This window comes from Echeneis naucrates, chromosome 3 (assembly GCF_900963305.1).
Source record: "Echeneis naucrates chromosome 3, fEcheNa1.1, whole genome shotgun sequence".
Lineage (NCBI taxonomy): Eukaryota > Metazoa > Chordata > Actinopteri > Carangiformes > Echeneidae > Echeneis > Echeneis naucrates.
Window position 1 is genome coordinate 10779972 of NC_042513.1, and position 17723 is coordinate 10797694.

The 17723-nt window shown below is 39.5% G+C and overlaps 1 protein-coding gene across 2 annotated transcripts in view; it reads left to right on the forward strand.

Annotated features, from left to right (window-relative positions):
* Positions 1 to 17723, forward strand: part of itga11a (integrin, alpha 11a) — a 42835-nt gene that overhangs the window by 22346 nt on the left and 2766 nt on the right. Inside the window, exons 11-28 of one of the 2 annotated variants that reach the window (XM_029498119.1) lie at positions 2440 to 2584; positions 3429 to 3577; positions 5033 to 5176; positions 7748 to 7951; positions 8244 to 8374; positions 8553 to 8719; positions 10174 to 10313; positions 10776 to 10886; positions 10965 to 11050; positions 11213 to 11417; positions 11593 to 11691; positions 14307 to 14383; positions 14631 to 14714; positions 14843 to 14933; positions 15032 to 15145; positions 16584 to 16667; positions 16806 to 16916; positions 17111 to 17206. In XM_029498119.1, coding sequence (XP_029353979.1) covers positions 2440 to 2584; positions 3429 to 3577; positions 5033 to 5176; positions 7748 to 7951; positions 8244 to 8374; positions 8553 to 8719; positions 10174 to 10313; positions 10776 to 10886; positions 10965 to 11050; positions 11213 to 11417; positions 11593 to 11691; positions 14307 to 14383; positions 14631 to 14714; positions 14843 to 14933; positions 15032 to 15145; positions 16584 to 16667; positions 16806 to 16916; positions 17111 to 17206 — 2238 coding nt within the window. Of the gene's footprint in view, positions 1 to 2439; positions 2585 to 3428; positions 3578 to 5032; positions 5177 to 7747; positions 7952 to 8243; positions 8375 to 8552; positions 8720 to 10173; positions 10314 to 10775; positions 10887 to 10964; positions 11051 to 11212; positions 11418 to 11592; positions 11692 to 14306; positions 14384 to 14630; positions 14715 to 14842; positions 14934 to 15031; positions 15150 to 16583; positions 16668 to 16805; positions 16917 to 17110; positions 17207 to 17723 lie in introns of both variants that reach the window. The other variant, XM_029498120.1, reaches the window with a different exon arrangement.

The window sequence follows — 17723 nt, forward strand, 5'->3', positions numbered from 1 at the left end:
ACCAGTAAAGTGCATAATATGGGCTCTCCACACTCTAACTCGGAGTGCTGCTAGTACCATAAAGAACTGACGTACTGACCAAAGCAATGCACTTGTCCATACATGAAAAAACAGGCCATTGCTTTATGAAGTGGAATTATTTGGGGTTTCATTAATTTGCCATTGAAACCATTTTGACCAAAACAGATAAACACACTGGCATAACGTTGCTGTCAGGGAATGATGTAGTGTGAGCATGGAAAGCATGCAATTCCATTTTTCAGGAATAAATCACAGGCTTTCTGGCCAGTACTCAAACACTGGAAAATGTGTTGTTGGCATATTGTGTGCTGCAGGAAAATAAATAGGGCTAATTATGCAGAAGAACCCTGTAATTGTCATGTGAGTTATACAAAGTATGGTGAACCAAGGAAGACAAAAATCCCTCTCTTCCTGCTCATGTCTGCAACTAATTGCACTTGCTGGTTTGTTTGCTTTGTTGGATGACAAGATAAAATGCACAATGATGAAGATGTACCAGTGTTTGGATAATAGACTTTGAAAGATCTGTCTGCTGTCCTTAAGGTTTTTTTGTGTGAAAATTGTGTCCTGTGGGTTTTTTTTTTTTTTTAGACCATCAATAAAAGTAACTAGTAATTCATCAGGATTTAATTTCCATTAGTAGTTTTGGAAGTGTCCAGAGAGAAGAGGCCTTAAATACTCTAGGAACTGGAGAGACAGGGTTTGATCCTTGTGAGGTTCAGTATAGCTGTGAAATATCTTAATCATGTGAGGAGAAGTAAGAAAATGGGCCCTGGATAAAAAAAAACAAAACAAACTTGTGTGTGTCCTGTATATCTGGCAAAGACTAATATTGTATCTCAAATGTGGAAAAAAGATAATAAAAAAAATTGTGACTGGACAAATGAGACATGCAATAAACTAAAATTGGGTATTTAGAGATATGAAAATACTTCTCCTTGTTAATCTGTCAAAGATTATTGACCCCAGCTGCCTAAAACGATTGTTTAACAAGACTCTGGGATCCTTCTCCCGCCACGATAGTAGCTATGTTTCATCTGTGGTTGTTAGTCAGTTTGTGTGTTATCAGCAAGATTAAAACAGAAGCACTTAACCGATTTTCATCACACTTGGTGGAGGGATGGGACATGAATCAGAAGAGAATCCATCATATTGTGATGCTGATCTGGTCAAAGGTGCAGATTAAGGATATTTATACAGGCCAGACATAGTGAGGGAAACATAAGTATTTTGGACATTTTTATACAGGAAATGTCACAGATATATCATTATGAAGAAGTTCAGACTGGTGGTGTTGGTGTTGAGATGTGTGACAGCTCTGGATGTGAATGACAGGAAGGATTATATGGAGTCAGAATGGTCTCATAATGAATGCACTCTTGCGGGGCTTTTGACGAATGCACATGCTTTGTTTCGTAGTTGTATTTTGGACTTCACAAAGGTAATTTTAAGGCAAACTTGTATCATAAATTCACGGAGCATATGAATTGCTGAATGTGCATTTATGAAATCTGTACGTTGAATTTTGAGACTGACCTGACGTTGCAGGTCAACCAATGTCACCATTGGTTTATGATTTAGTTTATGTTCATTCAAACATTTAGCTTTACTAAGCAGGATGTTTCAACTGATTTACAGTAAGGAGATAGTCAGACAAATGTAGCTGACAGGTTGAGGTTGATTAAGTCTCTCCATGTGCTTGGCTGAAAGCAAACACACCTGATTGCCTGTTGAATCCATCAACCAGAAACTTACATTTGATTGACTGCTTTATCAGCCAATGGTGATGTTGGTTGACCTGCAATGTCAACATCAGTCTCAAAATTCAACATATAGATTTCGTGAATGCCCATTCAGTATTTCATATGCTCCGTGAATTTATATTACAAGTGTGCCTTAAAATTACATTTGTGAAGTCCGAAATACAACTACAAAAGAAAGCAGGTGCATTCGTGAAAAGCCCCGCCAGGCTTCATTCATTATAAGACTGTTCTGGCTCCATAGGATTATCTGGTGTCTGGAGTTATGTGCTCTATTGAGTGCCATTGCAGTTCAGTTGGATCATAGCAAAAATACCTTGAAGTGGATATAGATAGATACTATTGTCAGTCACTTGGAGGGATTTGAGCAGGACACTTGGAAGGTTTTCAGTGTTAAATCTTGAGATCTGTTAAAGGTGTTTTGGAGTGTTATGTTCATACGGTTTTGAAATAAATCAAAGAGACCCTTTCATCAGAATTGTGAACCAAAAAGAAAGATTGTGCTGCAACATGAAGGTCAAAGTGAATGCATCATTGCAATATACAGTACAGAACTATACTGAGTGTCTATGCATTAGAGGTGGCACAGTCATTCTCTGCTACTCTGCTGTCTCAACGGGGCCTACATTTACTTGAAACATGCAAAAATTACCTACAGGATGGCATTCTGGTGGGTGCTGTTGGGGCTTATGACTGGAATGGAGCAGTGTTGAAGGAAACACGGCAGGGGAAAGTGGTCCCTCCAAAGTCATCCTACACACAGGAGTTCCCTGAAGAGCTCAAAAACCACGGTGCCTACTTGGGTAAGTAACATCATAAAAAGCTATAGAGGAAAATGTTGTAATTGTGTTGATGAAGCATATGATCATGTCTGTGATTATTTGCGTTCACACTCATCAAACATTTCAGTTTCATTTTCCTTTTTAGTTAAGGGATATCTGGTTGCCCTGGTAGAAGACCTGTGGTTTAGCACCAATTGTCCAAGCTGCAGCCCATCTCTATAAAGTGTACCCATTGCTCCAATCCCATCACATCCAGCCTCAACTCAGTCCACCACCACAGACCTCTGCTTTTACCATCAGTGGTTTGTGTCTTAGCTTATACACCAGGCTGCCAATGGAAGCCATTTGAAACTCAATGGATATATGAGGAGGAAGCATAATTTTGGACAGGCATGGGAAAGTTAAAACTGGGTTATGAAGATGAGAGATGAAGGTGGAAAAGTATATGGGGAGTAAGTGGAATTTTTGGTGGGAAAGGACAAAATAGAAAAAGAAACCTGAGAAACCAGAACAGCCTCTTCTGACTGAATGCAGCTCATGGGCCAGCTCTGACTCCTCAAATTGCAACATTTTACAGTTTTTCCTTGAGTCATGCAAATCACTGCTTCACAATTCAAGTTTGGGCCCCTCACTCTAAGCTCATTCACAGTGCAATAAAGTGTAGTGTCTGTGAGTCGTGTTGACAGTTTTGGACCATGAAGCAGTTTACTTAACTTACAGCCCATTAGTGAAGAGAGTAAAAAGAGGGAGTATAAAATAGATAGTTATTTACTTCACAAGAAATAACCTCTCCAAAATCTACTTCTGCTCTCAGATGGTTCTTGTCATTGGGGAGGCATGATTAATGTATGTTTCATGTTACCAGGTTACACTGTCACATCCGTGGTGTCAGCAAAAAATGGTCGTCTGCTTGTAGCAGGAGCTCCTCGGTTCAACCACACAGGCAAAGTTGTCATCTTCACGCTGAAGAATTCTGGCAACCTCACTATTTTGCACTCCCTCAAAGGCCACCAGGTACTGTAGTACCCAACACTGACTCTACAGCTTCATAAGGAGTTGACAGGCTTTGAAAATTTTGGAGCTCTTCAGAAATGAATAGTCTACAAATTATTTTCATGTCATAAAACTGAAGTGTTTTGTGGAGTTATTCAGTTTCAGCTCATTCAGTGAACTGAATAAAAGACCTGATCACACAAACACTCAAAGACCTTTTTTATGGAGCCAGAGAAAATTAATGCAACATTGTTTTTTAATCTAATTATGTATTTATGTAATTTAAGCTAAATTTAGGTGAATAAAAAACTGCAGGAAGAAAAGTGATCTCACTGATAAAGAGTAGTTTATTTCCAAGTAGTGAGCAGCTAGCAGTTTAGGAGCTTCTCTTATGCGAAAAGGTTGGTGGATAGGCATGTAGTAAGCCAAAAAAAAAAAAAAATAAACAGTTTTGGACACCACTTCAGCCAGATATAAATTCTTTGTATGTTTTTGGCATTTTTGGTACTTTGGAAATTATTAGCATTGTTCCAATTCATTAGCTTAGAAAATCAGACAAGATGGTAGGACACATAAGTTCTTTTCAATCGAAAAGGCTAATAGCCAAAAGAATTTTCATTTTCAATTTGAAGGCTCGATAAAATGACTGTGCCCCTACACTGCAATCCAAAGGGCATTCATTTGGATTGCAAATTAACAAGCGGCCCTGATATGGGCAGTTGACACAAGGACAAATTTACTCAGATTCCAGGCGTGTGGTCTCTATTGGATAAATTTTATTTGGTGTAATAAATTGTTATTTTTGAATTTATATAATTTGAGCAATGTACAATTTCATGTTGAATACTTGACCACCTGTTGGGATTTAATCCTGCAATCACAATATTCTCCTTCAGTCTAAAAATTATTGTTTCACATAATATTTGGCTCTGTGTGCTGACGACCACTATGCTGGAAACCCCTCACAGGCTGAAGCAATCCTACAGGAGCTTCTATTGTACCTTGTCAGCAACCATTCATCTAGAGCAGCAGATGTTTTTTTGTTTTTTGTTTGTTTTTTTTTTTGTTTTTTTCAGCTTTCTCAATCAAACTGCTCATGAGAAAAGAGCGTTTTTATAGGCAGATGTTTCTAATCTGAAAACCAATAAATGATGATCCATCCTCTCCAGTGACTAATCTAGATTCTCTCCGTAAAAGCATTCACAATCTAAACCATCAGCACTCTGACCACTTGGTCAGACACAACATAGGCCCCTATATGCTTACAATAGGTAACTTCAAAAGCTACTCCAGATCATTAACAGATCATCAAAGCCAAACAACATGTGGTCTAAAAAACAGCAAAGAATTTCAGGGATACTTAGCACAAGTAAGTAAACATGTCATAAAATGGGAATTATAAGTAATAAAAGCACAGGTGTGGATGGTGTGGGGGTGGCATGATATCGTAGTGATATACATACTTGTCTCTCTCAGATTGGCTCTTACTATGGCAGCGAAATTGCACCACTAGATATTGACGGAGACTACATAACTGACAACCTTCTAGTGTCAGCACCAATGTTCTTCAGTGGAGGTTTGGAAAAGGGAAAGGTCTACATCTACAGAGTCACTGAGCTGGTAAGCAGAAACCCGACAAACTTAAACAAATACACAAAGGCTTGTCACATGCTTCACATTTCACACACTGACATGCTGCAGGCAGACACATTTCTATGTGCAGTTTAAATGTGCAGATCAAATGAGACAACTTTTCACATTTGGTAAACTCTGCAAACTGGCATGGCAGAGTGAACTCAAAAGGAAACTATTGCAGGTCTTTCTCATTGGAATAAATAAATGTCCTCACTGATGTTGAATCCATTAGAAAAGCATGGAAGAGGTTTTTGAATATGTGCAGTTGCCTAAACCACATCACAGGTGGCGGGCAGGCCAAGCTTAACAGTCAAAAACCCAAACAGAAGGATTTCACCATTTAAAAATGTCTGTCGTCTTTGGGCAGTATTACCATAAGCCTAGAGCAATTAATAATCGTGAAGTGGTTGATTCAGGTGTCTAGATGCTATACCGGTGTATTGTTATTGGAAAAACTATTAAAGGCAGGACACCCTGGTTCAAAAATATGGTCCTGTAGTCACAGTGAATATGACATGCACACACACATTCTTATAGTTCATACATGTATTTTTATTGGCTCCATTGACATGGTGCTGTCAATGTTTAACACTACGAATGGCAATGGCAGTCAGTGTCAAAAATAGAAATATTTTTTATGTCTGCTTTGAGTCAGCACCTCAGTGGAATAGGTCTGGTTTTTATTTTCTATCCATGTTCTTGTAGAGAAAATATTCAGTAATCATTTGATGGATTGCTTCGATGCTTTCAAAGATGCTATAATCAGTGGTTCGATTTCAACAACAGATCACATGACTTCAAGTTTCTCTCAGCTCTATATGGTGCTTCATTGTGTCTTTTTATTGTCATTGTTGGGGTTTTCCGTCCCATGACTTGGCTTTGCTTTACTCTCACCACTCATATGGTGTCATATTGGACCATGGCGAGGCAACTGCTTTCATGGAAAAGGCACCAAAAACCCAGTGAACAGCAACAACAAATTGGAGCATACGGACATTGAATGTATGGGAGCATTTAGCAGCAAAACAGTCAACAATTTTCATGTGAAGTTGATGGAGAACAAAACAAAGGAAGAGAGTAAAAATTAGGCTACTCTCTGTCAGGTGGTCGTATACAGCATGGGGAACTGTTTTTAAGCACGTTTACACATCATCTTCATTAAGGACAATATGATGTCCATATGTCTTGTTTGTGCTGCCCCCAAGTGGGCAGAAAATGATTGCTAGTATAACTTTTTAATTGTAAGCATGTAAGTATTCAGATTTTAGCATTTAAGTCAGAGCGCCAGCTGCTAGAACAGCTGTAGTATAACTGTGTTTGTGTAATTTAGATATTTGTTCTGCTTCTCATTCATCTTGATACTATACAAGAAGGATGTTTGGCTTACCTTGTCAGAAATGTATGGAAAGTATAACTGTAGATGTAGACAGAGTAATGATTAAAAAAATGTTGGTCTTCAGGGATAATTGTAGATAATGGAATGAAAAGCTGATATTGAGCTGTTGTTGAAAGCAAAACTTAATACGTGATAACTTCAAATTTAATTTGAAATTGCACTTACTGTATAACACAGACAGAAGTCACCCTTCTCATTCATGAGTCACTGCAGACTAGTCATGGCCTTTCAGGGCATCCTCACCAACCATATGTTTCAAATCTAAAACAGTGCTGACTCTATTTTCTCCCTCTTTGTCACATACACACACATCGGGGAGCAGAGAAGGCACCCTCTGAAATCAGCTCCTTTGCCATATGTTCAACCAAAAAAAAAAACAAGTAATCTCATGTTTCGTCTGCTGACCTTAAATTACATTACGGACTGCGACGCCAAGTGGAGCAATGATATGCATGACTACTAACGGACAGGCGCAAGCATTTGGCTCAGTTGTCTGTTTTCCAGTCGGATAGTTTCTTTCAAAGACATGGATATTTTCCATCTGACTTAACACTTACTAAGAATAGAACTTCAAGTAAATATACCAAGGCTATACAGCATTCTTAAGATCTTTTATGACCTGGAGGTAAAATTCTTCACTTTTCTGTCGCCAGATGTTTAAGATATTTGAGTTCAAAAAGGCAGAATTAAAGTATTACGGGGAAAACTGATCCTGATCCAAACGTTATCTTCTGTTTGATTAGAGGAAAAATGTTAAAGATTTATGTTTGTTGCTTGTTTCCTGTATAAATTACAATTTGATTATAGCCATCTGAGAACTGCTTTGAGCTAGTTGAAATAACAAACTTAGCAAGATGGAGTGCAGATATGATAACATTCTCTTCCCTTGACTGACAGTGACATGTCAAAATAAAATTACTGACAGATGAGCAGATCAAAAGGTCAGTCCTGAAGTGTATTTATGATGAGTTTGTGAAAACTGATCTCAAGTGAGCTAGACATAGATAAATACATACAGAAGTCTTGCTCCTAAAGCTAATGTCAGCATTAAATCCCAGAGTATATTGTCAGAAGTTTTCTTTACTATATCCTGATGGGTAGTTAATATGCCCCAAAAGATAACAAATCATAAACAAATGATGCTTCTGTTCATCCCTCAGAATCGTTTCATTCTTGAAGGGGCTTTGGAAATCCACAATGGTGGCCAGAACGCTCGCTTTGGCTCATCGCTTGCTCCTGTTCCTGATCTAAACGGAGATGGCTTCAACGACTTGGTGGTTGGAGCCCCACTGGAAGACGACCACAAGGGAGCCATATATGTTTTCTTTTGTCAGCACAACAGAATAATACGCAAATACAAACAGGTAGGAGCTGTGTACACTTAAAATCCACTCCATGTGTATTTTGATATTTTTGCCACTTGACCATAATCACACATGCAGTTCATACGGATTACTGTGGGTCACCCTCCAAATCTTACATCTGTTGTAAGATTGTCTATTTCCTGTTATGGCTTTAAATGTGATCACTATTTGTCACAAAAACTTGAATTGCACACTTAATTTGCACATGTGGTTTCTCTAACAGACTTTAATCAGAAGGCTGTAAACTGTGGTTGTTGTCGCTACAATGTTTTTTCCTCTTCCTCGTCTTCAGAGAATAGCTGCTGCAGATTTAGCCCCCGGCTTGCAGTACTTTGGCCGCAGCATCCACGGCACAATGGACATGAACGACGATGGGTTAGTGGACCTGGCAGTAGGTTCACTTGGTGCGGCTGTTCTCCTTTGGTTCGTATTTCACCTAGCAACACTGTTGTCAGTACAACCATCCTCAACTCTATTAATAAATTCAACCACCATCCCAGCTGTTTGTTAAGTTCTCTGTATACCTCAGGAAAGAAACGTATTTCAAGAGCCTCACAGGTTATGGGTTGGTGTCATCTGTAACACCTTTATGCCCTCATAGGTCAAAGAGTGTAATCCGGATATACGTCACGGTCCGGTTTGAGCCCAGCAAGATCAACATCTTTGTGAAGGACTGCAAGAGAAGTGGCAAAGACGTGACCTGTATGTCAGCCATCGTATGTTTCAACATCACAGCCAGGACAGCCATTCTTCCTACGCAGGAAATTGGTAATCCAGAAAAAATAATCCACTGCTGTGCAAGTACACCGAAGTTGCCAAGTTCTGCCGCTTGTCTGTTATCAAATGCTTAACAAGCCCCCTTTGAACCTTTTCTCTTATTTATTGTAAAATTGGCATATTTATGCATAAAGAGAAAATGTGTTTTTCTTAAATGTGTCTGTTGTCTGTTTGTTAACTTTTAACCAGTCATTTCACCTGCTTGGGTGCATTTCATTGCACCCAAGCAGAGAAACTTAGATTTTGATTGCTGTTTGTTTGGTACATGACATGATGAAACATGGCTGGCTTTCTCTGAGAATCGGCATCAACCGCCTAAATATACATATCCTTTATGTCCCACCTCTAACAATCCTTTAACCCTGTGGCTTCCCGTAAAATTTGTGTTGGCTCCTTTCACTGAGAGTGGCGCCGAGGCAGAATGTGCCTTTACTAGCAGTAAGAGATTCTGATCTCACTGCTGTTTCTCTGCCAAAGATAAAGCTGCTGTCTTCAAAGTGCGTATATCTAAACTATGTTGGAATGCACCCACAGGTTTATAGCTTCAGTTTTGTTCGAGAGGTGTAGCTCATTGTTTTTCTGGCTGAGGAAGGGCATTGATGGAGCATGTCTGATTTAACCCCTTGACCCACCAACAATTCTGTCACATCTATAGGATGTAAAAACAGAGCAGATGAAGAACAAGAGAGTCTTATATTGTCTTCTGTGGGTGCATCCAGTGGAACAAGTTTATTTAATTTTCCTCTCATTGTTGTGTCTGGCTAGTATCGCATTGCAGATGTCCTGGTGTTTGTAAGTTTACAGCAGTGTGTTGCATAAAATTAAGCTTTTAACTGACCCTTATTTATGAAGATACCTATATGGAATATTTTAGAAATGTGTATTCATACAAAAAAACGTTTAAAATGTCTTCGAATGTTGCTGCTTAGCTCCAAAAACTTCAAAAGAAAGGTCCAAGTTAGAACATGAACACACATAAAAAAGGGAAAACTTTTTAAATTAGTTGATAAATGTAATTGTGGTGTGGTGAAAAGTGGGGGAAAGTCTACCATTTACAAACTATTGTTTGCCCATGTTACTTCTTTCTCCAGTTCCACTAATTTTTCTATTTGACCCCCAACACAGGGAAAGTTCAAAACAAGATGCAGAAAATGGAAAAGCTTTAAAACAATGTGGCTTGGAAGTCACTCAATACTAAAGCCAGAGGTTTTGGATTATGTTGGTCACGAATTCATCATATCTTCAGGGTCAAGTCAGTAATATTGTCATGTCATGTCATTTATCATGGCCTGTTAGCAATTATCACCAAGTCTGCACTAACCTGAGTTAAAGCAGCAGTCTTTCTATCTTAGAAGCATTCAATGCATATAAACAATCCAGAACAGGATAGCTTGCGCTGTTTCACATAGATGTATGAGTTATTAACTCTTCCTATGGCCCACCAGGTATCAAGTACAATGTCTCCATTGCTGAGCGACGATTCAATCCCCGTGCCATACTGGACAACCCAAACAAGCTGCAGCCTCAAAACCTGACCCTCCTTCCTGGAGAGGAGATTTGTGAATATGTCTACTTCCATGTCATGGTGAGACTCATGATGAGGGTTGTAAGAGGCACAAACAAGGGTGCAGCCATTGTTTCCAAACAGACTAGTAAATTACAATAAGAGAGAATTAGATCAACATTATTTTATTTAACTTGCAAGTTAAGGCTAATGATAATGTTTTCCTCCATCATTAAATAGATGAGATATGTGTTTTCAGTACCTAAGACTTTGTGGAAACACTGAATATTCATCAAATTGTTAAATATGAAAGGCCAAATTAAATGTGAATTTTGCTGGAAATTGTCCAAGTCAGTCTTGCAATCTCATTATTAATTTGGTCTTGGACAATTTGGTCAAGACATGATGTACTTGAGAATGAGATTACAATCATATCTTTTTAGCATCTTATATATTTGTGTAAACCAAAAAAACATAAGTGCCATAGTTAAAATGCCACGACAGAGTGAAAGGCTGAGATTTGAAATTAATGTTTTATTCTAGGAGACCACAGACTATGCAAGGCCTATAGTGTTTGCTGCACAAGTGGGGCTACAAGATCCAGACCATGGACCAGTGCTAGATGACAGCTGGCCCACTGTTGTGAGAACTGAGGTGAGACATTCTGGTTCTCTCTGGAAAGGAAGCAATCATTAGTGTATTGGATTTACTCAAGCTTGTTTCTTTGGCTAGCTGCCCTTCTGGAACGGCTGTGATGAAGATGACCGCTGCATGCCAGACCTTGCGCTCCACACTATGACGGACCTGATGACTCGAAAGTAGGTGCACACATATTCACTCCAATACACAGCACAGTCAGGAATATATATATGTATATGTACATTTACATATCTGGGTAAAAAAAAGACTCAGGAATCCTTGGTTGCTCATTTATTTATGATTTCACCCTGCTTCCTCTTCCCCACTCTCTGCCCCCCCAGTCATTTCTGTGCACAGTCTTTACAGTCCCGTGGTGCTTTCTGCCGCCATTTAAGTGAGTCGGAGGGTTCGCTGAGGGTGTTGGAGGCAAACAGGAGAAGGATGGTGGTGGATGTCCGACTGGAAAACAAAGGAGAGAATGCCTATAACACTCGCCTTAATATCACCTACACAAACAACCTACGCTTTTCCAGCCTCATAGTCAAGGTACCTCATCACTATCAATTAGTCTTGTGGTGTGTGAGGTCACATTTTAATCCAGCTCTTTCATGTTATATTCTGAGAAGTCTTAGGTTCATCCAGCAGCTAAGATTAAATGCAGGTTGGGTTTCAGCCACCAGAACTGTAATAAAAATCTCCATGGGTGTTACTTTTGATCCAGGACAAGTCTGACATCAAGATTGAGTGTTATGCTGAGGACAAACTGAGAAATGAGAAAATCTGCAATGTCAGTGCTCCATTCATGAGGGCAAAAACTCAGGTAAGATAATCACATTTTCAATCACCTGGAGAAAGACAAAAAATTGAAACACAGACACTTGTAAATTTCTAAAATAGTGACTTGCACGGTGCAGTTTTAATTTATTTCCATTGCCATTCATTGTCAAATAGGCTGTATGTTGGATATTTTGGATCAGAAATATGATTTCTTTATTTTTCTGAGGAAATTATGTGAAAGTTGATTTAAGCAAGAAAATAAAATGTTCACACTGACTGCCAGATGAGATGAAACTCAGTGGAGATGCTTTTACTTCTTACTTGAATAGAGAAATCTGGGTAAATGTATGCAGCCCTGATCAGCCAGCCTGAAGGCCTGCATTGTGCCACTGCTTTGAAGTTGAGAAAGCATGATGTGGCCTGCATGAGACTACAGGGGCCCAGCGCTCATGGTTCAGGCTTTAGATGACCATGACAGACCACCCTGGTTAATGTAAGAACCACGAGGCAACCAGAAGGGTTCAGTTTAGCTCTGATTTGTGAGATCCCTTCTTTCTACATTCTGATATCAAAGTGTTTAGTGTCCAAACACAGACACATCCTTCTGTATTGGGCTTTCTAAAGCCAGTGAACAGGAGTTACATGTAGAAGCAGTGAGGCAACTCTGGTTCAAGAGGTTAAGTGGGTTGCCCAACTCATCTGTTCTCCTCAATTCACTCGAAAAATTAAATGAGTAACTTGTTTAGTTATTACTTTATTGGAAACAGAAGAACTTTCTTGAGAATGTCTTCTCTCCACTTTAGCCTGGTGAACCAGGTGAGACTTGGTGAAAGACACTGTGCTGTATTTTTTCTCATCTGTTACTGATTCTCACATTTATTTCTGCTGCTTCCAAAGTTTTCCAAAGGCTTGTAATGTCATATTTATGAGACTCTGTGCTTTCCCCAAGCTTTTTAAAGCAAAGCATCACATTTTATTTTAAAGAGGGTGATGTTTGAATTTTCTGCAATGGGGAGAACACTGATCTTGTGTCACACCATGCAATTAAGAGCTACTAAAGCACAAGCAGATTTTACATAAACAGTGTAATGTCTGAACAATTGTCTTTTTTAACTTTCTATACCGCCACAAACTCTGCTGACAAATACTATAGGAATGAAATAATGAAGGTGATTGAAATATCCTAACCATGTAATTATCACAAACAATAGACATCCTCTTAGCAACAAGAATAGCACAAAATTTCTCTCCAACAACTGAACCAATAGGACTCCAGTTGCCCTTTAAAACTCACTCAGTGATTCATACCCGCTCATTCAGGCTGAACAACATCCAGAGCCACAAAGCTAATCTGCTCTGGTCTAGGGCCTTTAAAAATTGTGGCACAGAGTTAAACAAGACTGATTGTGCTTTGGTGCCAGTGCCAAACCAGCCTAAAACCACTGTTTAAAGGAAAGTTGGAACCTGGGGGCATGCTTTTTAAAATAGACATTTGTCACAATTGTTTTGACTTTTCCGGTTCCTTTTGACCTGTTTGAAACTACCATGTCTTGTAAACTTTACTACTGCAGTGTATGTGGCTCAGGGATGTGGGCAGGCTACATCAATCCACGGGACCAAGGGAAGTTTCATGTACTGTCTAAATTTCCATGTTCATCTTTGCTGCCACACAAAAATCCTCCTGCCACGGACAATCATGTCTTATAAAAACCCAGACTTCTTGCCTGCATGTGCGTGCCTTTGTGTGTGTTTTTAAACTGTCTTACAACTGACCATCATATAAATGCATCCAATTATTTTTGAAAACAGGCCAAAAAATTAATATTACTTAGAGGGGTCATTTATGGGGTCAGAATAGGATGAGACTAAGGGAAAATACGTCATCATCTTAGAATGTATAGTGCGTTGTACATCTGGTTTGTCAGGGATTAGTCAGTGCGTATGGAGGGGGGTGTGCTACAGTAAACATTGCTATGCATTCCTCTCTGGTCAGAGGGAATCTGTCAGGATATCATTACAGCATTGAAGACTGTAAACAATGCTGAACTCTACTCTGTTCTGTCTACTTTCTGCTGCCAAACAACTCCCCCCTTTTATTCTCCTCATTCACTCATTCACTCTCCTCTTCTCCTTTTCTTTCCTCTCCAAACTTAAGTGTCTTCCTCTGTTTTTTGTTTTGGACTCCCTCAATGTTTTCACTTCTGCTTTGTCTGTCAACTTTCTTCTGTTATCATCCTCTGTTTGTATTCCATTCTGTATCCGACTCCATTGCCATAGTGTGTGTGTATGTGTGCGTATTCATGTTGATTTGTATTTATGGCATCGTACTAAACTAAAGGGAAATTCCCTGGCTTTCTTTAAGCAGCACCAACTGTGCAGCCAGCTGCCTGGGGTCAAAACCTGGGACTTAGAGTAGGTTATTGCAGCCTTTAATCTTAAATCCATAATGAAGTGGCTTTACTGCTGTGGGGAATATGCATGTATTCTGTACAGAAGCATTTGGAGTCAGAGGAAGCTTTGGGCATGTAGTGTTTTTTCTAGAAAGAGTTAAAGAATTATGATTGGTAAACGGAAAAAGTTTAAATATTCAATTATTTGCTGGCCATGCTATAAAAATATGTAATTTACCTGGTAAACTCTAGTTTCTCTTCTGTGCAGGTAACATTTCGTCTGGAGTTTGAGTTCAGTTGGACTGTCTTTCTAGACCACATCAGGGTTACCCTGGAGACCAGCAGGTGTGGACACGAATTGAAGCTCTTACACAAAGTCAAAAACACTTTAACACCTAAATGCTGAGGCAGAGGTCTCTACTTCACTGACCTCCAAAAAAAAAGCACCCAGCTTTATTTCCACCATTCATAACATTCAAATGGCAAGTTCAAGATGAACTAAAAGGCTGAAGCCCCGTTTAGCTTCAAGGTTATTTCAGGTGGTTTGTAAGAGCGTTTGTGTTTGAGTGTTTTTGTCTATTTCTCTCAACAGTGATGGTGAGGAAATGAGCACAGCTGATAATTTCAATGATATCTACTACACACTGAAATACGAGGCAGACCTTCTCTTCACAAGGTTTGTCTTTTTCTGTCCTATCAATCACTCCATTTTGTCAACGCTCTCAAGGTTATTTACTATTGCAGACACAGCATGTGTGTATATACAGATATGTCAAAGATAATATTTATTCCTTTTTCCAAAAGGGATTCAAATCCAACTCTGTATGAGATCAAATCGGAGCTGTCTCTCGAGGAGCCTGGGATCGACAGTTATCCTGTCAACTTCACTTTCCAGGTGAGAGCCAAGAGCGTTACCTTTGTGACTTTAATTTCCAGCACAGCAAAACACCACCATGAATATGTTTACCAATGAATTATTTGTTTTTCTCTCAGATCCAGAACCTTGGCTACTTCCCTGTGAAGGATTTACAGCTGAATATTGAAATACCAGAAATGACGAAAAATGGGAACCAGCTTCTGAAAATATCTGACTTCCATATTGACCAGGTGAGCATGAGTTTCAGTGAGTAAAAAGGGAGAATAATTCATTTTGAACAAAATTAGAAATTACCGTGATTATTCCTCAACTGTCAGAGGTCGAGCGTGAATGTTTAACGAATGTTTATGGTCCATTAGCTAAGCCCCATCCCTGCATGAGGTCTCTGTGCATGTCGCGCCCAAAGCAGACAATTGTAGTCACAAGCAGATCCCAGCTAGAATGTTTTTATGTGCAGGCACAAGGCAGCATGGTGGCATAGCGGTTAGTGCTGTGGCCCCACAATAAACCTTGTGGGTTTGGTTCCTGAGTCTGGGGCCTTTCTGTGTGGAGTTTTCATGTTCTCCCTGTGCTTGAGTGGGTTTTCTCTGGATAATCCGGTTTCCTCCCACCGTCCAAAGACATCATGTTTGATGTGACTCTGAACTGTCCGTAGGTCTGGGTGTGAGTGGTTGTTGGTCTTTGTCTGTCTGTGTGTGTTGGCCCTGTGATGGACTGCTGACCTGTCCAGGGCTTACCCCGCCCTCACCCAGTGTGAGCAGGAATTGGCTCGAGCACCCTGCTACCTGGAAATGGAAAAGCAGTAGAAGATAAATGAATGCAGGCACACAGCTGATGCTTTTACATTCACAAAATAATATGTAAAAGCTGGACACATTAAACTGCATGTTATCCTCAAATACTGAAAACATGGAAATGAAGAATCCACGTTGCAGCCTAGTTCTTGCTTTATTTTTAAGAATAAAGAATAATTTGTAGTAGCTACTAATGTTAGTGGCACACAGCGAAGAAATGGTCTCGAACTGGACTTTGACTTTGCCACGTGTAGCCATCAGGTACAGTTTTCGTTTTAGAATGAAATTCTTCTTGACCGTAGATGTAAAATTCTAGATATGCTAATCTTTGCAGTTCTTAAATGACTAGACAACACAATGTGAAATCAATTCCTTACTCTTTTTCTGTTGAGCTTTTGGTTTTGGAGGGGCTAAAAGAATACATACACATACAAAGAATGCACTCCCTGTTGTCCCAACCTTTTATAAACAAGTAGTATCACTTTTACAGTTGAGGTTACTAAGCTTTGACAAACACAGCTCAGGGAAGGAGCTTAGTCAGAGTTTCCTCTCTACTTTAAGCAAAAGTCTCATAAGTTGCTTAAATATAAACTTTTTAGTCTTATTCAAACCTCATGTAGAAAAATAGTTTAAACTTGGCATAGATTATTTTAGTTCAGTTTTTCCTCTCACGTGCCTTAATGTTAAGCTAGGGTTTATATATTTCCAAAGAAATAAAATCATTATTTTAATTGCAAAGAAATATACATTTTAGTATTTTGTCTTAATACTGAGATCAATACTATCCCACTGCCCAGAGTATTGGTTTACATTTTGTCTGCAGACAAGCAACTACTTCCCCAACTCATATTTTCAAACTTGTATCCCACCACAGAGAGATGGGACACACTGTTTACCACCTCAGCATGTGGCACAGAGCCGATCATCACCTGAAGACCTTTCTCGCTTCTCTCGCCTGGTAAAGTATAGTCTATAATTTAGACTGCTGTCTATGCTATAGACCAACCAAGTTAATTCCTTAATAAGAGTTTTATTTCCGGCTTTGTCTATGGTTGCACTTTTTTACTCAGAGCTAATTTGACTTTTCTACGCACAGAACCAATCCAACACACTGACTCTGCCGATCCAGTGTGCAGTCAATGTGGCCCCCCACAGAGACATTGTAGTCAGAATCGCAGGATCACTACGAATAGATACCTTACACACAGTGAGTATGAAACTCAAAACCTGCATCCATATTTTTGTGGTAATAGGGGTGCTGTACAGAGGTATATGAACCCACACAATTTCTCTATTTATCTTTGCGTTCTGCATTTACATTGTTGTAGTGACAGCTTTGTAGTCTTTCAGATGTGTAATGTGTTTGTGAAAAGTGGCAGTATGTTTGCATTTCCCTTCCAGCTGAAGTTTAAAGTCCTGGAGCTGGTAACCAGTGCATCAGTGGAGCTCCCCTCCTCTAGCCCCATGTTTTTACATGAAGAGAGGCCTGTCAGACATGTGAGTCAACCGCAGCTTATTATGTGAACCTCCTGTTCCCTGGCTTCGACCTGACTCACAGCTGAGATGATAAAAGTGTGACAATCTAACCACATTTGTCCATGCTTTGATTGTTATCCCAGTTTTTGAAATGTTCTTGAAAGAAATTATTAGTATTGTATTATATTACAATTGATCTAAGTCATAAAGGCAGCATGTTTTCCTGCAGAGACCACTTTCTAGGAAAATATCAATGGGTTCTGCTATAGCGGATCATGGCAGTGCAGAATGAGAGCGTAGAAGTTGGTACTGGAGCACATGTGCTGTGTGGTGCTCAGGGACCGAAAGGACCAGCGGCACAACATGTAAAAATCTTAGCATGTTCCTCAAACTTTGCTGCCATCTATTGGCCAGAACCAACACTCACACTGGTTCTCTTCACTGCTTCATTGGTCAGATACCATCATCGGATCTACCTGCTTTATCAGTGTCACGATAGAGATGGAGTCTGTGGTGAAGCAAATTCAGATCTGGGCTG